Source organism: Oncorhynchus mykiss, chromosome 5 (assembly GCF_013265735.2).
Source record: "Oncorhynchus mykiss isolate Arlee chromosome 5, USDA_OmykA_1.1, whole genome shotgun sequence".
Taxonomy (NCBI): Eukaryota; Metazoa; Chordata; class Actinopteri; order Salmoniformes; family Salmonidae; genus Oncorhynchus; species Oncorhynchus mykiss.
The window spans coordinates 45,034,056-45,052,334 of NC_048569.1; the positions used below are offsets into that span (position 1 = coordinate 45,034,056).

At 40.4% G+C, this 18,279-nt stretch overlaps 1 protein-coding gene across 1 annotated transcript; it reads right to left on the minus strand.

Moving 5' to 3' along the window:
- Positions 1–1,690: 1,690 nt before the first annotated feature.
- On the minus strand, positions 1,691–18,187 carry morn5 (MORN repeat containing 5). The gene is made up of 5 exons (XM_021603085.2): positions 17,690–18,187; positions 17,377–17,524; positions 16,649–16,760; positions 15,860–15,985; positions 1,691–3,272 (listed from the first exon to the last, which is right to left on the minus strand). Exons 1-5 carry the CDS (start codon positions 17,734–17,736, stop codon positions 3,154–3,156), a joined length of 552 nt encoding a protein of 183 aa, XP_021458760.2. The 5' UTR covers positions 17,737–18,187; the 3' UTR covers positions 1,691–3,153.
- Between the last annotated feature and the right edge of the window lie 92 nt (positions 18,188–18,279).

Below are 18,279 nucleotides of genomic sequence, written 5' to 3' on the forward strand. Positions count from 1 at the left end.
CCCTTTTAAGCCCCTAATCCCAAACAATCCACTAGCAAGGACGCACAAACCACACACACTGGAGCCAATTTAGAGCCAATTTAGAAATAGATCTGGGGAAATCAGTGGTTGGTATCAAGTGATCCTGAGAGGCTGGACAACTGATCTCTGTATGCTCGCTATGTATTATGCTACTCATTGTACATTTGTATATACAGGGCACTCAGAAAGCATTCAGACCCCTCGACTTCTTTCACATTTTGTTACATTACAGCCTTATTCTAAAATGTATTCAATCGTTTTTTTCCCCTCATCAATCTACACACAATACTATTGACAAAGCAAAAACTGTAATTTATCATTTTTGGCTAATTTATTCAAACTGAAATATCACATTTACATAAGTATTCAGATTATTTACTCAGTACTTTGTTGAAGCACCTTTTGCAGCGATTATAGCCTTGATTCTTCTTGGGTAAGACGGTACAAGCTTGGCACACCTGTACTTGGAGAGTTTCTCCCATTCTTCTCTGCAGATCCTCAAGCTCTGTCAGGTTGGATGGGGAGCGTCGCTGCACAGCTATTTTCAGATCTCCCCAGAGATGTTCGATCAGGTTTCAAGTCTGGGCTCTGGCTGGGCCTCTCAAGGACATTCGGAGACTTGTTCCGAAGCCACTCCTGCATTGTCTTGGCTGTGTGTTTAGGGTCATTGTCCTGTTGGAAGGTAAACCTTTGCCCCAGTCTGAGGTCCTGAGCGCTCTGGAGCAAGTTTTCATCAAGGATCATTCTGTACTTTGCTCCATTCATCTTTGCCTCGATCCTGACTAGTCTCCCAGTCCCTGCCGCTGAAAAACCTCCCCACAGCATGATGCTGCCACCACCATGCTTCACCATAGGGGTGGTGCCAGGTTTTCTACAGCATGGCATTCAGACCAGTGTTCAATCTTGGTTTCATCAGACCAGAGGATCTTGTTTCTCATGGTCTGAGACTCTTTATGTGCCTTTTGGCAAACTCCAAGCGGGCTGTCATGTGCCTTTTACTGAGGAGTGGTTTCTGTCTGGCTGCTCTACCATAAAGGCCTGATTGGTGGAGTGCTGCAGAGATGGTTGTCCTTCTGGAAGGTTCTCCCATCTCCACAGAGGAACTCTGGAGCTCTGTCAGTGTGACCATTGGGTTCTTGGTCACCTCCCTGACCAAGGCCCTTCTCCCCCGGTTGCTCAGTTTGGCAGGGGGGGCAGCTCTAGGAAGAGTCTTGGTGGTTCCAAACTTCTTCCATTTAAGAACGATGGAGGCCACTGTGACCTTGGGGACCTTCAATGCCGCAGAAATGTTTTGGTACCTTTCTCCAGATCTGTGCCTCAACACAACCCTGTCTCGGAGCTCTACGGACAATTCCTTCAACCTCATGGCTTGTTTTTTTCTCTGACATGCACTGTCAACTGTGGGACCTTATATAGACAGGTGTGTGCCTTTCCAAAGTGTCCAATCAATTGAATTTACCACAGGTGGACTCCAATCAAGTTGTAGAAACATCTCAAGGATGATCAATGGAAAGGATGCACCTGAGCTCAATTTCAAGTGTCAAAGCAAAGGGTCTGAATACTTATGTAAATGTGTCAGTTCTGTTTTTATTTTTTAAACATTTGTCATTATGGCGTATAGTGAGTAGATTGAAGAGAGAAAAAAACTATTTCATCAATTTTAGAATAAGGCTATAATGTAACAAAATGTGGAAAAAGCCAAGGGGTTTGAATACTTTCCGATGGCACTGTAGGCCTCTGCGGGTCATTCTGGTGTGTGTGCATTTTCCAGTCTCAAAAAGCCGCCTGTCTCATTTAATAGCCAATAATCGGCACTCGTTGTCAACAAATAAACGCCTGTTTCAAATAAATGCTGGGTCTAAAGTTGTTGTTCACGAGTGAACTTTATTGAGCACCATTGAGAGTGGTCAAAAGTAGATAAAGAGCAATGGGTGTGTTATTATAATGTTTATACCGGTCACAATAAACAGTATGGTAGACTTCCCAACATTTTTCTGAGCAAAAGCTGTGTGCATTAAGGAAATATACACCTGGAGGTTGTGTTCAGTGATTGAAAAGCAAATAAACGCCCGGGCTATTATTTGAAGTATTATGGTATGTCCGGTCCGTACCTGGTTGTGTGTGTGCATACTTGCATGTCTCGGTGTGTCAATTTGTGTGTCTGTGTGTAAAAGTGTGTGTGCCCGGCGCTGGGCAGGAAGCAATCACAGGCCGATGGCTGAGCTGGCGGGTTCTTCATGGGTCAGTGTGCGCAGTAATGACTCATCTCCTCCCCTCTTCTTCTCCACCACTCTGCAGCTGATTCGTCCGGCAAGCCCAGCTGAGCGCCATCACAGACAGGAAGCCACTGTCAGGCTGCATCGTGAGATTGATCCTCTAACCTAGGTCCTGTTTCAAAGGGCAGCTTTAGCCGAGACAGACTAAAACGTCTCACTCGCAAATATACGCTTGTCTGTCTGGGCAAAAACACTACAGCACAACATTATAGTAGAAAATGCAATTACTGGATCCAAAGCCTTATATTGAGAAATATAGTAAGGCACCTAAATAGAAGCCTGACTGAAACAAAGCCTATCGGCAACAGTATATTGTGCTGATGGATATCTTGCATAGCCTATATAAGAGGGAGTCATATTTCATGTTCATTTGCATCCATTAAGCTGCTGAGTCTTCGAGGACACTTGAGAGAACAATCTGACACTGATTACATTGGCCTGCACTGGTAGTACAGTCATTTCGGCACCATGCAGAGAGCAGAGCAGGGACATTTAAGGACAAAACATTACAAGTAAACAAAAGGGTTTACAAGTTATAAATCAAGGATTGGTGGGGGGGGGGGGGGGGTTCTCTCACGCTGCATGAAAATGTTTGACTAAATGAGTATATTCTTCTAGCATGACTTCCTCCACATATTTCATTTCAGTAGCTCACATGTGCTTCACTGTGTTTTTGTGCATCTGAAATAGGTTTCCCTATTTTGTTTTTATGCATCTGGTCAAATTAAACCTATTTAAAATAAAAACAAACATGTAGGATATTTCAGATTTCACAAAATATAATTCACAGGTAGGCCTGTATGCACCACATTTGAACATTCCATAAATGAGCTGCCTTTTATTTATTTTTTCCCGCTCAAGCCTGCAACTCAATGTCCAGTTCTGAAATGTGGCCTAGTTTTTCAGGTGAATGTCCAACGATCTCGTCCCAGCTCTTCCGACAAGTGGACACAATCCACTCATGTTCATAGTCATCTGCAGGAAAATAGAAATAAGGTCAGAATAATAATAATAGGGTCAGAATAAAGCAACAACCTTTTAAAACTATTTTTAAACAGTCAATTCCTCTAACAACTACAAAGCTAGTATAAACAAATAACCTATTCTAATAGCCTAGTTCATAAAAAATCATTTGAACATTTAATCAAGGGAGACGGGGGGAAAGACTCTGGACTGGAAGCAGCAGATCATTGTCATTCAATTCGAGCTTTTGAAACGAACACATTCAACTTATAAGTCCCGTTCACATCTCCGTCAAATCAAGGTAACAATTAGGAGAAAATAACTTCTTAAATCACACACACCAAAGAAATGTACGAACATTTTTTTACAAGGATGACTCGACTACCAAAACAACAGATAATATATTGGTTTTCATATCGTTAAAACTGAAATGAGGTAATCGTTGCAGATCACGGGGTAGCCTAGGAGGCTACAGCTTCTCTGTTGGGACTGAATCCGGGCGTCGCAGCTGCACACACTTGAGTGCTCACCCTGTGGAACAGTGTGCGCCGGGCCCATTGTTGGGAACAGGTCTGAAGCTCTTGCCTGATTGTGTGTAATTGCCTGCGATAGTCCTAACAGCCACTCCGTCGGCTCTCTCGCCACTCTACCTGGCTCACGCGTTCGGCAATTGAAATCACAGTTGCGCCCTGGCCCGGATCCGCACCAGGCACCACAGCAGCTGCATACGAAACGAAGGCTATCCATCATTTTTTTTTTGTCGCGTTGTGTTGCCTCCCCTCTTTGCAACGGAGGTCACCGTCAAGAAGGACATCTCATCACTATTTTAAACCAATTAATACCTCTGCACCGGTTTCTGTTGGTGGCGAGGCCATAGCACTGCAATTACCGTTTCCCTGAGCGCTTATGGTAATGAGATAGAATTCACACATTTTCATTTTTTTTTTGCTGTAATTTCCCCTCTTAGGATTGTGATCGCTTCACAGAGCGTTTAAGTCAATGCTAAATTGATACCTTAATACAATTCTATTTGAGGGCACAGGTGGCCACCATAGTTCGATGCAATCTGAAATAAATGGAAATTCAGAATCTAAACATTTAACACTTCATGTGTTTTTAAATTCTTTGCCTACTGTGGATTTCTTATTTAAACCTGCCACAAAGCCTTCAATAATGAATACTCGAAATAGTTTAGGGGCTTTAATTTGCATATATTAATTATTGGGAAAATAATTTTGCCTACACACAAGTAAAAAATAAATTTTAAAAACCAAATGGATAATAAAAATATTATCCACCAGATCCAAATTATTTTAGCCTGCATGGTTGAATTGTTTTGTTCATTCGTCTACACATGACTGTCATGTAACAAAAAGAAAGACAGATGAACTTTAAAAAACACATTTTACACTAGGGTGATGTCAGCATTAGTGGGACATTAGGTGTAGGCCTAGTGGTAAATGTGTGTTTTAGAGTACTGTACTATGGTAATATTGCAAACCACAAAAATGTGTATTGGGTTGTTGCTGAATGTGTTCTGTGCATGAAAAAATGGTTTGGTTAGGGTGAAATCATTGTTTTGTGTGTGTGGTCAGGTTTCCTAGATGGGGTGACCAGTTGAAACAGCACTGAGATATCAGCTGATGTAAGAAGGGCTTTATAAATACATGTGATTTGATGAACAACCCCCATAGATATGAATCCTTGCGCTACAATGATAATGTTGTCATTCTGTCAATTATAATTCCACAATCTAGCTTCGTGTGTTAAAATGAATAGTTATTAGTAAGTTCTTTCAAATATAATAAAATATAACTGTTTACATGAATGGTTATGAAAATTGGATTTATAGTACTTTTCAGCTGTAACAAATGCACCAATTTAAGCTTTAAATCCATTTTTAAAAATCCCGCATTAGATTTTCTAAAATACATTGAAATGTTGTTTTAGTTGTTCATAACAGCTCTGAATCGATTTTAGACGCTATATATAGCAAATAAGCAGTATAGGACAATGGTGGAAGGAATTAGAGTGACAAAAGGCGAGGAAAGGAAAAGTTTGTCACAAAATGTTTAAAACAGTGTTATTTACAAGCTTCTACAAAGGCTTTTTGATGAGTTCATAACAAGTGTGAAATGGGACACAAATGTATTACTAATGAAAAAAATTGTGTCCCAGTTAATTTACTAAAGTGTCCCACTAACACACACTTTTTAAATGTATTTTACCTTTATTTAACTAGGCAAGTCAGTTAAGAACAAATTCTTATTTTCAATGATGGCCTAGGAACAGTGGGTTTACTGCCTGTTCAGGGGTAGAACGACAGATTTGTACCTTGTCAGCTCAGGGATATGAACTTGCAACCTTTCGGTTACTAATCCAACGCTCTAACCACTTGGCTACCCTGCCGCCCCGCTTTAGCAAAAGTATGGGTGTGATGTTGTTTTAGGGGTTTGTAGCATCCACTGAATGATAAATGATCAAGTTGTTTCCTCCCAAAAAATGTGAACAAGACCTTACTTGAAATAAACATGACTTGAGAAGGAGCAAACATAAAAACACCAAAAAGTGTCCCACTCATACATACTTCACCCTACATGTAGACTATATTGCATATTATAAACTTGGTGGTTTGAGTCCTGAATACTGTTTGGTTGAAAACCGTGGTATATCAGACCATATACCACAGGTATTACAAAAAAAGATTTTTTTTTACTATTCTAATTACATTGGTAGGCAGTTTATAATAGCAATAAGGCACCTCGGGGGTTTGTGGTATATGGCCAATATACCATGACTAAAAACTGTATGCTTTGTGCCTAAGAACAGCCCTTAGCCATTGTGTATTGACAATACACCACACCTCCTCGGGCCTTATTGCTTAATTAAATGTCAGTTGGCACATCATAAACATGACATTAATGCTACAAATATTATCTTGTTGGTTGTCTTCCCATACTAATTCTGCCTTTCCCCCCCTGGCCCTTACTGGGACTGTTTGGCGGTGTCTATAACTGGATATAACTCGTTACCCAAACTCTCTCGCAGAGAGGCTCACCCACGAGCAGAAATGTAAAAGGGAAACGATAATGGCTCCCTGTAAAACATAAAAAAAAAGGTGTTTCCTGTCAACTAATGCAGCAGAAACACTTAACAGCGTTAAATTAACGTAATGCCTGTCAGATCAGCTTGACCAATAGATCAGCCAACCAGCCAGGTTAGTTACTTAACGCCTGAATATAGTTGACGTCAGAGTTGTCATTATTCTGGGAGAGATTATTTGTTGGAATTAAAATAATCTGAGTGGATTTACAATTGGAGAGGAGATAAAGGACCCTGTGTAAAGTAAAGGACCCTGTGATATTACAGCAAACATGAACATTACTGATTGTATCTTCTGGAAAAAGCTTCAGCTTGATTGCGTTCCAAATGGCACGCTATTCTCTAGGCTACTTATAGTCACTGCTTTTGACCAGAGCCATATGAGCCTTAGTCAAAACAGGGCACTTTATAGGGAAAAGGGTGCCATTTGGGATGCACACCTGGACTCACAATAGAGTGGCAGTAGCCAAAGCCAGGGGTGTTTTCCTTGGCAGTGGGATACAGGGCTTTGCAGACCTTTGGGGGGGTGGGGGGGCAGGTGCAATGATAATAAAAGTTAAAAAACAAGGGCAGCACCCACTCGCCACCACCCTCAAAAAGAGCAAACAATTGAATTACATTTCATAATTCATAACTTGAAATTCAAAACATACCAACTTCCTCTGTAGCCAACATTTCAACATTTATAGGCCTATTTATTTTCCGCAACAACAACACAAGTCAATAAGTATTCAATCCCTTTGTTTTTGCAAGCCTAAATAAGTTCAGGAGTAAACATTTGCTTAACAAGTCACATAATAAGTTGCATGGTCTCACTCTCTGTGCAATAATAGTGTTTAACATGATTTTTAATTGACTGCCTCATCTCTGTACCTCACACATACAATTATCCCTCAGTCGAGCAGTTAATTTCAAACACAGATTCAACCACAAAGACCAGGGAGGTTTTCCAATGCTTTCGCAAAGATAGGGCACCTATTGGAAGATGGGTGCCCTTAACTCAGTTAACGGAGAGAAAGGAAACCGCTCTGCGATTTCACCATGAGGCCAATAGTGACTTTAAAACAGTTACAGAGTTTAATGGCTATGATAGGAGAAACTTGAGGATGGATCAACAACATTGTAGTTACTCCACAATACTAACCTAATTGACAGAGTGAAAATAAGGAAGCTTGTACAGAATAAAAATATTCCAAAACATGCATCCTGTTTGCAACAAGGAACTAAAGTAATACTGCAAAACATGTGGCAAAGCAATTCACTTTTTGTCCAATACAACACATTACTGAGTACCAATCTCCAAATTTTCAAGCATAGTGGTGTCTCCATCATGTTATGGGTATGCTTTTAATCATTAAGGACTGGGGAGTTTTTCAGGATAAAAAAAAGAAACAGAATGGAGCTAATAAGCACAGGAAAAATCCTAGAGGAAAACATGGTTCAGTCTGCTTTCCACCAGACACTGGGAGATTAACTCACCTTTCAGGAGGACAATAACCTAAAACCCGAAGGCCATATCTACAGTGAATTTTGGCCGAGTCACAGTTTTGACTTAAATCTACTTGAAAATCTAGGGAAACACCTGAAAATGGTTGTCTAGCAATGATCAACAAACAATTTGACAGAGCTTAAAGAATTCAGAAAATTATGAATGGGAAAATGTTGCACAATCCAGGTATTGAAAGCTCTTAGAGACTTACCCAGAAAGAGTCACAGCTGTAATCGCTACCAATGGTGCTTCTACAAAGTATTGTATACTAATGTAAATACATTTGCAAAAATGTTCACATTGTCATTATGGGGTATTGTGTGTAGATGGGTGAGAGAAAAATCTATATTTAAAACTCCCTACGGTCGGTCGATGTCCACTGCCCCGCGGAAAACGAATCAGCCAGGGTGAAACATATCAACAATGAAAACCCAACAGAAAAAAAAGATAGAGAAGAATTCGGTGCTGATAGGACTGTGCAGAGATGTAGTGTGTATCAGCTCAATCTGCTCCCGTTTTCCACTATCGACTCTGTTCAGTTTGTAGCGTATATTCTGTTATACTATGGATCATGTACTTAATGTGTCTCTGGCATCAAAAAGCTGTTTAAATAGGCTATTCATGGGAGGTCTGGCAGAGCTGGAGAAATGAGAGCAACTCAGCTCACAATTCTAGGGAAAGAGAAAGGGAAAGTTTCTTCTGGACAGGGCCTAACTATACTGGCCCAATAAGCACTTGTCCTAAAGATATCCCTTATTGGGACAGTGGTTAGGGTTAGGTTAGGTGTCCTGGGTTTAAGATCCGCTATGGTAATCACCCTACTCGCATATTCTTAGCAAAATATTATTAGACAACTGTACATTAGACAACTTTACAGAAAGCTCTTATATCACTCAAATAAGTCAATCAAATCAATAATTAGAACGGTCAGACTAAACAATAACTGACATGGAGGCGTAGAGGGAAGATCAGAGTACTGTAGGAAAGTTCAAATCCCAGGTGAGGACATAATACCAGTATAAATGAACATGCACAATCTAATCATCTATGTCAAATATGTAAGTTGAAAACATTATGTTAAATGCACTGTGTGTGTATCCCTAACCTTGCCAACAGACAAAGAGCTATGAATGGATGTGGTTTATTGATTTATCATTGGCTCTGCAAAAGTAAAAAGGTGTGATGTGTAATTCAACTTTTTTGGGGGGGGAGAACATTTCTTTGGGACCATCAGGTGACATCCTGACAACTGATACACAGAATGTTCCTGCAACGTTCCCATGAAATATGTCTAGAACATTGATATCTTATATTCTGAGAACATGGCAACCATGTTGTGTATGTTTAGTGGGACGCTGATGGAATAATAGAACATTTACGTGTCTAGAACATTAATATCCTATGTTCTGAGTATGTTTGGTGGGACGCTGATGGAATAATAGAACATTTACGTGTCTAGAACATTAATATCCTATGTTCTGAGTATGTTTGGTGGGACGCTGATGGAATAATAGAACATTTACGTGTCTAGAACATTAATATCCTATGTTCTGAGTATGTTTGGTGGGACGCTGATGGAATAATAGAACATTTACGTGTCTAGAACATTAATATCCTATGTTCTGAGTATGTTTGGTGGGACGCTGATGGAATAATAGAACATTTACGTGTCTAGAACATTAATATCCTATGTTCTGAGTATGTTTGGTGGGACGCTGATGGAATAATAGAACATTTACGTGTCTAGAACATTAATATCCTATGTTCTGAGTATGTTTGGTGGGACGTTGATGGAATAATAGAACATTTACGTGTCTAGAACATTAATATCCTATGTTCTGAGTATGTTTGGTGGGACGCTGATGGAATAATAGAACATTTACGTGTCTAGAACATTAATATCCTATGTTCTGAGTATGTTTGGTGGGACGCTGATGGAATAATAGAACATTTACGTGTCTAGAACATTAATATCCTATGTTCTGAGTATGTTTGGTGGGACGCTGATGGAATAATAGAACATTTACGTGTCTAGAACATTAATATCCTATGTTCTGAGTATGTTTGGTGGGACGTTGATGGCATATTCTCCTAACCCTCCGAAAAGGAAACACATGAATTTTCTTGCAACGTTCCCATTTCTTATGTTCTGAGAACATGGTAACTACGTTCTGGGCGAGTTCAATTTAACATCACATTGCATCTCTATGGGCTAAACTGTTTAGGATAGATGACCAGTCCCATATAGTCTTCCACACAATTCATTTTTGCTTGTTTTTTCTCCTCTTCTTCCTATGTTTAAGGTCATTTAGAGCATATTGCTCATAATAATAATAATGAGGATATTTCATTGTTTACGCTTGCATTTCTGTTCCTATATTTAGCCGACTTTCCCCCCCCCATCATTACCCACCCTAATTTATGACGTCTGCATACTTACATTTAAAGGTCTGAAGGGGTAAATGGTTAATCATTTTATGTTTTACTTTATTTATTTTTCTCAATACCTTAAGACCATAAAACAAATATGCTGCTTTTGAAATTTTGTAGATCAGGCTCCCACCAGGAACTGGGGGGGGGGGGGGGGGGGGGGGGGGGGGATGTTTCACATCCATGGGCTTTATATCAAAGATAATAATAATAACATAATTGAAGTGAAACTGACAGCATTTTAGCAACGTGAAATCGTATTTATATCTGTTTATATATACCTCCAGGAAGAATTTGACAGAATATGGTCATTTTCACGTTTTCATAAATTCTTAGACTGTTTGGGAATTACGTATACTAAGGCATTTGTGAAAATTCTATAGCAATATAGAGTGGGAAACCGCCCGTGCATTTGGACAGTTAATAGACACTGCAGTAAATAAAACATCTGTCTCATCCAGAAACAGAGTCTATGCAGACCGGTGCATCATAGCCAATCAGAGCTACAATAAGCCTTGACACAAATAACCCATTTGCTACATGGGCCTGCCATCATTCAATTTGAACTGGACTGTGTGTTTACAGGCAGTTGCAACAGCGCGACTTGGATCATTAAAACGCATTCGCCAAAACATACACCTGAATGGATTTCTGCAAATATGTCAACACCATGGGAGTTCTCTTACATTTGGGAACTTTACAGTCCTATTGCTCAAACAACCATGAAAATGTAGGCTTTCTGGTGGCCTGTCAGAAACTACAACTCCCTACAACCTCACAGTTCAGGCTGGATCTGATTTATCTCTCGAGAAACTGTGATGTGCGCATTGAGCTCACAGGGGGGGAAAAAATGAGGGAAATGGAATTCAAAAAACTGAACCGACTTTGGTCATTTAGTTGTTTAAAAAAAACAGAACATTATAGAAGTTTAGGTTAATCGCTCAGCACTAATAATGATACATAAGAAACTCAAAATTACCATCTGGATTAATGGGGAATACCAAAAAGGCAAAATCACTTTCCTTAAATGTATCCATAATGGAAAGAAAATTGCCTTTATTAATGTATGCTCCAAATTCATATGACCCTGTTTTTTGTATTCGATGAACAGCATATTGTTAGAATGAACTGAATGCCATCTGGTTATTGGGACAGACAGTAAGCCATTTTGGACATGCCGGACAAATCTAACAAGACCAACTACAATTCACACGCAACCAAGGTTTTCCAGCATACAGACTCGTAGAGGCCTACAATGCCTTCGGAAAGTATTCATTTTGTTACATTACAGCCTTATTCTAAAATGGATTAAATCATTTTTTCCCCTCATCAATCTACACACAATACACCATAATGGCAAAGTAAAAACAGGCTTTTTTTTTTTTTTTGTAAATGTATAAAAAATAAAACAAATATCAGCAAGTATTCAGACCCTTTATTCAGTACTTTGCTGAAGCACCTTTGGCACCGTTTACAGCCTGGAGTTTTCTTGGGTATGACTCTACAAGCTTAACACACCTGTATTTGGGGAGTTTCTCCCATTGTTCTCTGCAGATCCTCTCAAGCTCTGTCAGGTTGGATGGGGAGTGTAGCTGCACAACTATTTTCAGGTCTCTCCAGAGATGTTTGATCGGGTTCAAGTTCGGGCTATGACTGGGCCCCTCAAAAACATTCAGAGACTTGTCCCAAAGCCACTCTTGCGTTGTCTTGGCTGTAAGTTGTATTTCCAGGCTCTAGCATTTTGCCCCATCCTAATATTGGTTTAGATTCTTCTGCCCCATGGCTGAGTATCAAGAGAAATATAGTGTATCCTATTGCCCTGGAAGAGGTGGTCTTCAGTGATATATCCCTTAATATTTCCCTTCAGTGATATGCCCATGCTCCAATATTTCATAATAATGCCTCTGGAGGGCAGCCTTCGGAACCCCCCAATCGTCCAAATATGGAATCCGTACCCTTACCAATATCATGGACAGTAATGGTTTGAGAACATTCCAAGATTTGAAATACACATTAATGGGCAACTCCTTTTTTCTATATTTAGAACTTAGGTCAGCAATGCTGGCCTATGGAGTCCTTTGGGAAACCCAACTACCAAAACATCCATTGATGGGATTTATAAATAAATTACATGGGCTCCCGAAAGGACTGATCTCTACAATATCTAAACATAATATCTGAGCTAGCCATTAAAGAAGTATGGTCTACAGATCTAATTTAATCTGTTCCATGCTTTAACTGGAACAGAATGTGGAAAAAAATATAACCCTGGCATCCCGTAATCCGAACCATCAATTTATAAATTTCAAATTTGTTCACAGACTGTATTTAACACCCAGGAAATGTTTTATGATGAAATTGTCCCCAACTCCCAACTGTTCACTGAGTCACCTAAACAGGTAAGCATATTCCTTCATGATGTGGGAGTGCCCTGTAGTTAAATGCTTCTGGGGCAAAGTTATGAAATACATTGTAAAGTGCATAGCGGGGTGGGGAGAATGGTTTCTGGATGGGGAGAGGGAGGAAGTGGGCAGGTGGATGAGTGGGGACTGAGGGGGTGAACGGGTCAGGGTTATCTTCATATGCATTTATTCGATTTTCTTTGTACCTGTAACCACCCTCTGAAAAATGAAAATGACAAAACTAAATTAAAAGGTGGTGGGGCATTGAGATCACCTTAGACCAAAGGGAGAGTGTCCCCTACTGGCCCTCCAACAGTATCTGATCTCCCATCCAGAGACTGACCAGGACCAACTCTGCTTAGCTTCAGAGGCAAGCCAGCAGTGGTATGCGGCTGGCATTAAGGGAATGGTCTCTTTGAAATATTCCTTGCAGCAGAAGAACATTCTTATAAAAACGTTAGTTAATGACCTAATGAAACTCTTTAGGGAAAATGTTCTAAAGTTGCGGGAACGTTTGTTGTTAGCTGGGATGTCAGTGGATCACTGCCTGCCTGCCTGCCACCTCGGCTCTGTGCGGTTTGCTCCATGGAAGACGCTCTGTGAAGTTCCTAAACCTCGTTCATACACAAGGCTCTCCTAGCCAGTGTTATTACACATGATCAAGATAATGATGAGGGCTTGGCTTTGGCAACAGCAGTCTTCAGATTACAAAGCCTCCAGTGTCCTGCACTTCCCCTTGAAATGCCCCTATGGCCTCATAGAATTAGAAGCACTCATTCGAATTCTAACTATGAATGGTGTTCCGATGGTTTCAGGAAAATAACCTTTAATTTACAAAAGTCTCAAGATTTCTTTCGATTTCTATATATCTGTGATTCCTAGGTTGTTTTTTTTTTGGAGACAGAGCAGTGCTGGGGTGTGTTTGTGTGTGTTTGTGTGTGTGTTGCCAGGACAGGGGAGAGTAGGGAAGGGTAAAGAGGAGGATACAACGACACAGTCGATTATACCTGGGAGGCAGCCAACTGTGGGCTCCATGTGGCGTTGGTTGACAGTCAGGCGGACGGGGACACTCCTTTCTTCCACCCGCACCACCAATCCACTCCCCGGACTGGACCGACCTGAGAGATGCTGGGTCACATCCAGATGATCTGTCTCGCCCCGCCCCTCCTCCGCTGCTGCTGTGAAGACTCAGAGATTCCTCCTCAGGGCTTCCTCCCATCTGCTTTTGTACTTCTTCTCAGGTCTTGGCCCAAAGCCTGGGCATTTCCCTGACTCTTCCTTCCCGGCCCAGCAGCAGCTCTCTGGGCTGAGGGCCCTGCTCCGCTCCCCCGTCCCCCTGCCCTTTTACCCCTGCCTCTTATCTTCCCCTTCTGTTCTTGATTGTGTCCCAAATATCACCCACTTCCCTATATAGTGCACAAAGTGGTGCACTATATAGGAAATAGGGTGCCATTTGGCACACAACCCTTCTTCTGTCCTGTACCACAGCTGTGAGTGCACTCTTTCCTCTCCTCCTCAAAACACGTCGTCCCCGCAGGGAGAGCAGTTCCTCTGGATGTACAGTAAGTGCAGGGACCCTCTGCTCTCCTCCTTCCTGGATGGAAGCCATTGGCAATAAATTCTGTCTTCACACCCATTTTGACAAATGTACCTTCAACCTCTCAAAGATGAAAATAAATCCAGAGGACACAGAGTGTTTTCCTTGTCACGTCATATGGGCCCGAAGCCCAATGATCCCACTCGTACACAGTTCATCTTACACAAACACTGGATGTTTCCATTAAAAAACCCATATGCAGATTACATTTTTAATTATGCACTATAGAAGTATCTGGATAAGGGGCCAATAATCCATCAAGGAGATGATAATGGATCTGAGAGATTTATAATGTTGAGTTTGAAATCACAAATCAGTGCAAAAGGAATGAAATATGTCCTGTAAAAAAAAAATCACAGAACAAACAGCAGACAGACCCAATTAATCTGAATCAGACTATTGGAACAACAGTATTGTTTTTAAAGCTCCTCCTATTTTTCTCCTCAACTCTACACTTCTTTCCCTCCGTTTCATTGATCAATACCAGAACTGTTATGAAGGACCCAAAGCGAGGAAAATCGGGAACATAATTCTTATTACATATAGTATGTTCAAGACATCTGTTCAGGACGTGCATCTCTTCGTCTGTTTTTGTCTATACACATGAATTAGATTTCCATGCTCCGGATCACACAGTGATTAATATGCGGATTCTTATATGTATTATGTTTGGCTGGGACACTAGTAAATCATAGGCCGCTGTCTGCCTGTCAGCGATCATCCAAATATACACACTTTGTTTGTGGTGTGCTCATCAAAGAAAAATCATAAATATAAATGTTCAAATCATAATTTGTTTTTCAGTTCTTGTATGTGTATGTATAGGCTAAGCTACACTCACTGTTTCCAAAGAATGCTGCCTTGGCTGCAACCTATGCCAAAAGATAACATACAGTATGTCTATTATTTCACAGGACATTATTTCACAGCTGGGCAGTCTCCCATAAAGCACCATGCATCCCATTCACAGAGATACGACTAGATCCATAACCATTCCTAAACCATGACATTGTCTGGTGATGCAAAACTATGAAAAACTGGCACGGGTATTGGAATTGTGATCGGAAAACCTGACATACCTCATTGCCTTCAAATCAAAGATCCCACGTTTGGGCACTCAATGGGTGGAAAAAAATGTGTTTTACATTTTCCCTTTGAAAACAAAACTAAAATGACTGCAGTGGAGAGGCAAGCTTGGCTGAGAGGACCAGCAGATGATGAGTTATAGAGTAATAAGGCTGCCTCAGCAAAGTATCTGACTAAAATAATCTACTATATTAGAGAATCTGAGTAATCCACCAGTATAGTATTTTTTCAGTTTAGTATCAAAATGTTTCCCCGGTGGCCGACGCTTACTCATGGGTTAATATCTACCCTGAACATTATGATAAAGGAATACATTTTACTTTGTAAGGTCCAACAATTAGATAAGAAAGACATATGTCAAAGTCAAATTGTAATGGAGACATGGTGGCACACTGAGCTCTAATGAGCTGGAGGTTAGAAACATATGTGATACAAGACGCCAGGATCTGTTCTCACAAAAACCTTGAAGTGAGCTCCAACAGTCTCCACTCACCTGCGTTTCTGAGAAAGTGATGCTCATAGTCAGTGATGACCCTGGCGTTGGGGTCATAGAATCCATCCCCACAGTCATAGCAACCATCTGGGATGACACGCAATGAGTCTGTCAGCTGAGGCTCCCCTGCCAGGTCAGATAGAGAGAGAGTAAGTGACTGGTTATATGTATTGAGACAAACAACAACAAAAGAAGTGACATAATTTAAGAAAGACAGACAGATTGTGGTAAAAACCATTGAGATAATATATTATATTCCATTGCTATGGTATAGAGACTAAATAGATGATTACCCTAATTCTTTAAATAAAGTTGCACTATGCAGAAATCCCTCTGCCATTTCCTGGTTGCTAAAACTCTAATAGCTCCCCTAATTTCAGTTCATGTGACAAAATAAGCAGGTGTGGAGAATCATTGTACCATCTAAATCGCTGTGAAATATATTTTCGATAACCAAAATGATTGTTGTTACAGCTGTTTGAAGCTGGTGTACAAAACCGAAAGTAAGACGCAAAAACAAAACTTAAGAATGGGAAGTATAGAAATGGCGCACAAAGAACAGATCTACTGTTTCTTAGACTTTCAAGTAAAATGATATATCTACAACTCACATTTCTATGAGAATTTGGTCAGGTCGCCCGTTACATATTGCCACTTTAAGGATTTGAGGATTTAGTCTGCTTATATTAAAGATGAACTGGCACTGTTTTAGCACCATTATATCTTATTAAAATCTGTTCATATACACTCTCTGGAAGATTTTCACAGAGAAAATAAGCTAAAGTTTACCTGCAGGTTTGAGTCCATTGCACCTCTCAGTGTAGAACTGTCTGTCATAGCCATCACAAAACTCCCAGTCCTTCTCTTGGTACTCCAGTCCATCAGAGAAAGTATACTTTCCCTGTGGATTAAAAACTTTGTAGTTTCCGTGATTTAAACACTGTAGTACCCTGCATCAAACTGTTTATATTCAGTCAGAAACTTGCATCTAATGGCAAAACAGGGATATTAGGCAAAAAAAGAGACAAACTTGTGTTTGGATTGGGGAATTACATTTTACCACAACATAGGCCTATGTCAATATGGTTGAATTGTCTTTTAATCATGCATCATTTGTTAAGAGATCTAGGCTATGTTCCATATCCTGTGGAGTTTTTACCATGAACAAAGGGTCTGCGCTGGCTCGGAGTAAGGTGTGTTTGGTCATGGGCTTGCTTGCTTGCTAGATCATGTCTAATGGAGCGTAGTAATCATGATAATAATCGAACTGGCTACTATTATGGCTGAGATACGCATGAATGAACGGTTGACCAAAAAGGAATGTATTTCCTGTGTGGAGCATGCAGAGAGCACATGTAGGGGGAGAGGTATAGCAACGTAATAATTGCGACAATTAATGTATATCATTGCTAAAGGGGACCAGATGTAATGTCCACTATAACCAATGTGAAACACACACATAGACCTACACCCCCCCCCCCCCCCACACACACACACACACACAGTATGCTACAAACCTGTTTGGATATTCCTTTCTCCCAAGTTCCTTCATATATGCTTCCATTTGGGAAATGGAGTACACCTTTTCCATGGAACATATCATTCTTCATCTCCCCAACATATCTGGTCTTTGTGGGGAATGTATACTCTCCTTCTCCCTCCATCCTGAAGAACAGAGAAAATGACATATCTAATTCACCAGTGGTGAGATGAGAACAATGAACTTCAACTTGTGCAAGAACTGGTGCAAGCTAGCTAGCTTCCCAACATTACAATTTTGACACAGACCAGTTTGCTAAATTTCTATGACAAAAATAGTGATTCATTTACCTGCCATTCTTGAAGCCTCCAGTGTAACTGCTACCTGTGAACTCCATATTTGTTATTTTATTAAAAGCTACATAGAACAACTGGGGTTAGTTTAGCTAATAGCTGTCTGGTTTCTGTGGGCGTCATTAGTTAAAGTCATAAACCCCGCATATTTAAACAATTTCTCGTATTAATATGTGATTTTTAAACCTAACCGCTGAACTTAATTTAAGACCAAAAAGCACATTTTATTTTCCTTCACTTTTACGATTTGGCCAATTTTTATTTTGTCGCTGTGCTATCTAGTGGGAACCAATATCTGCAACTAGGCCTGCAGGGTGTTTGTTTGACCACGTCGCCGTGGAAACGGTGAAGCTAGGGTTGTGTCTTTTTGACAATTTCACCATTTGCATTAAGTTTATTATGCTTAAAGAAGCCGAGCATGTTATCTCTTGTCTGAGAAAAAAACCCAAGGCTTGTTAACTCAATACTTGAGACAATGCAAATTGCTCTAAAAATCGAGTAAAGAGACGAAATGGCTCACATTTTCTCAGTTGTGTGTCGCAAAGAAATTGCGTCACTGAAATGCATTCGAAACCTGCAGACATGCG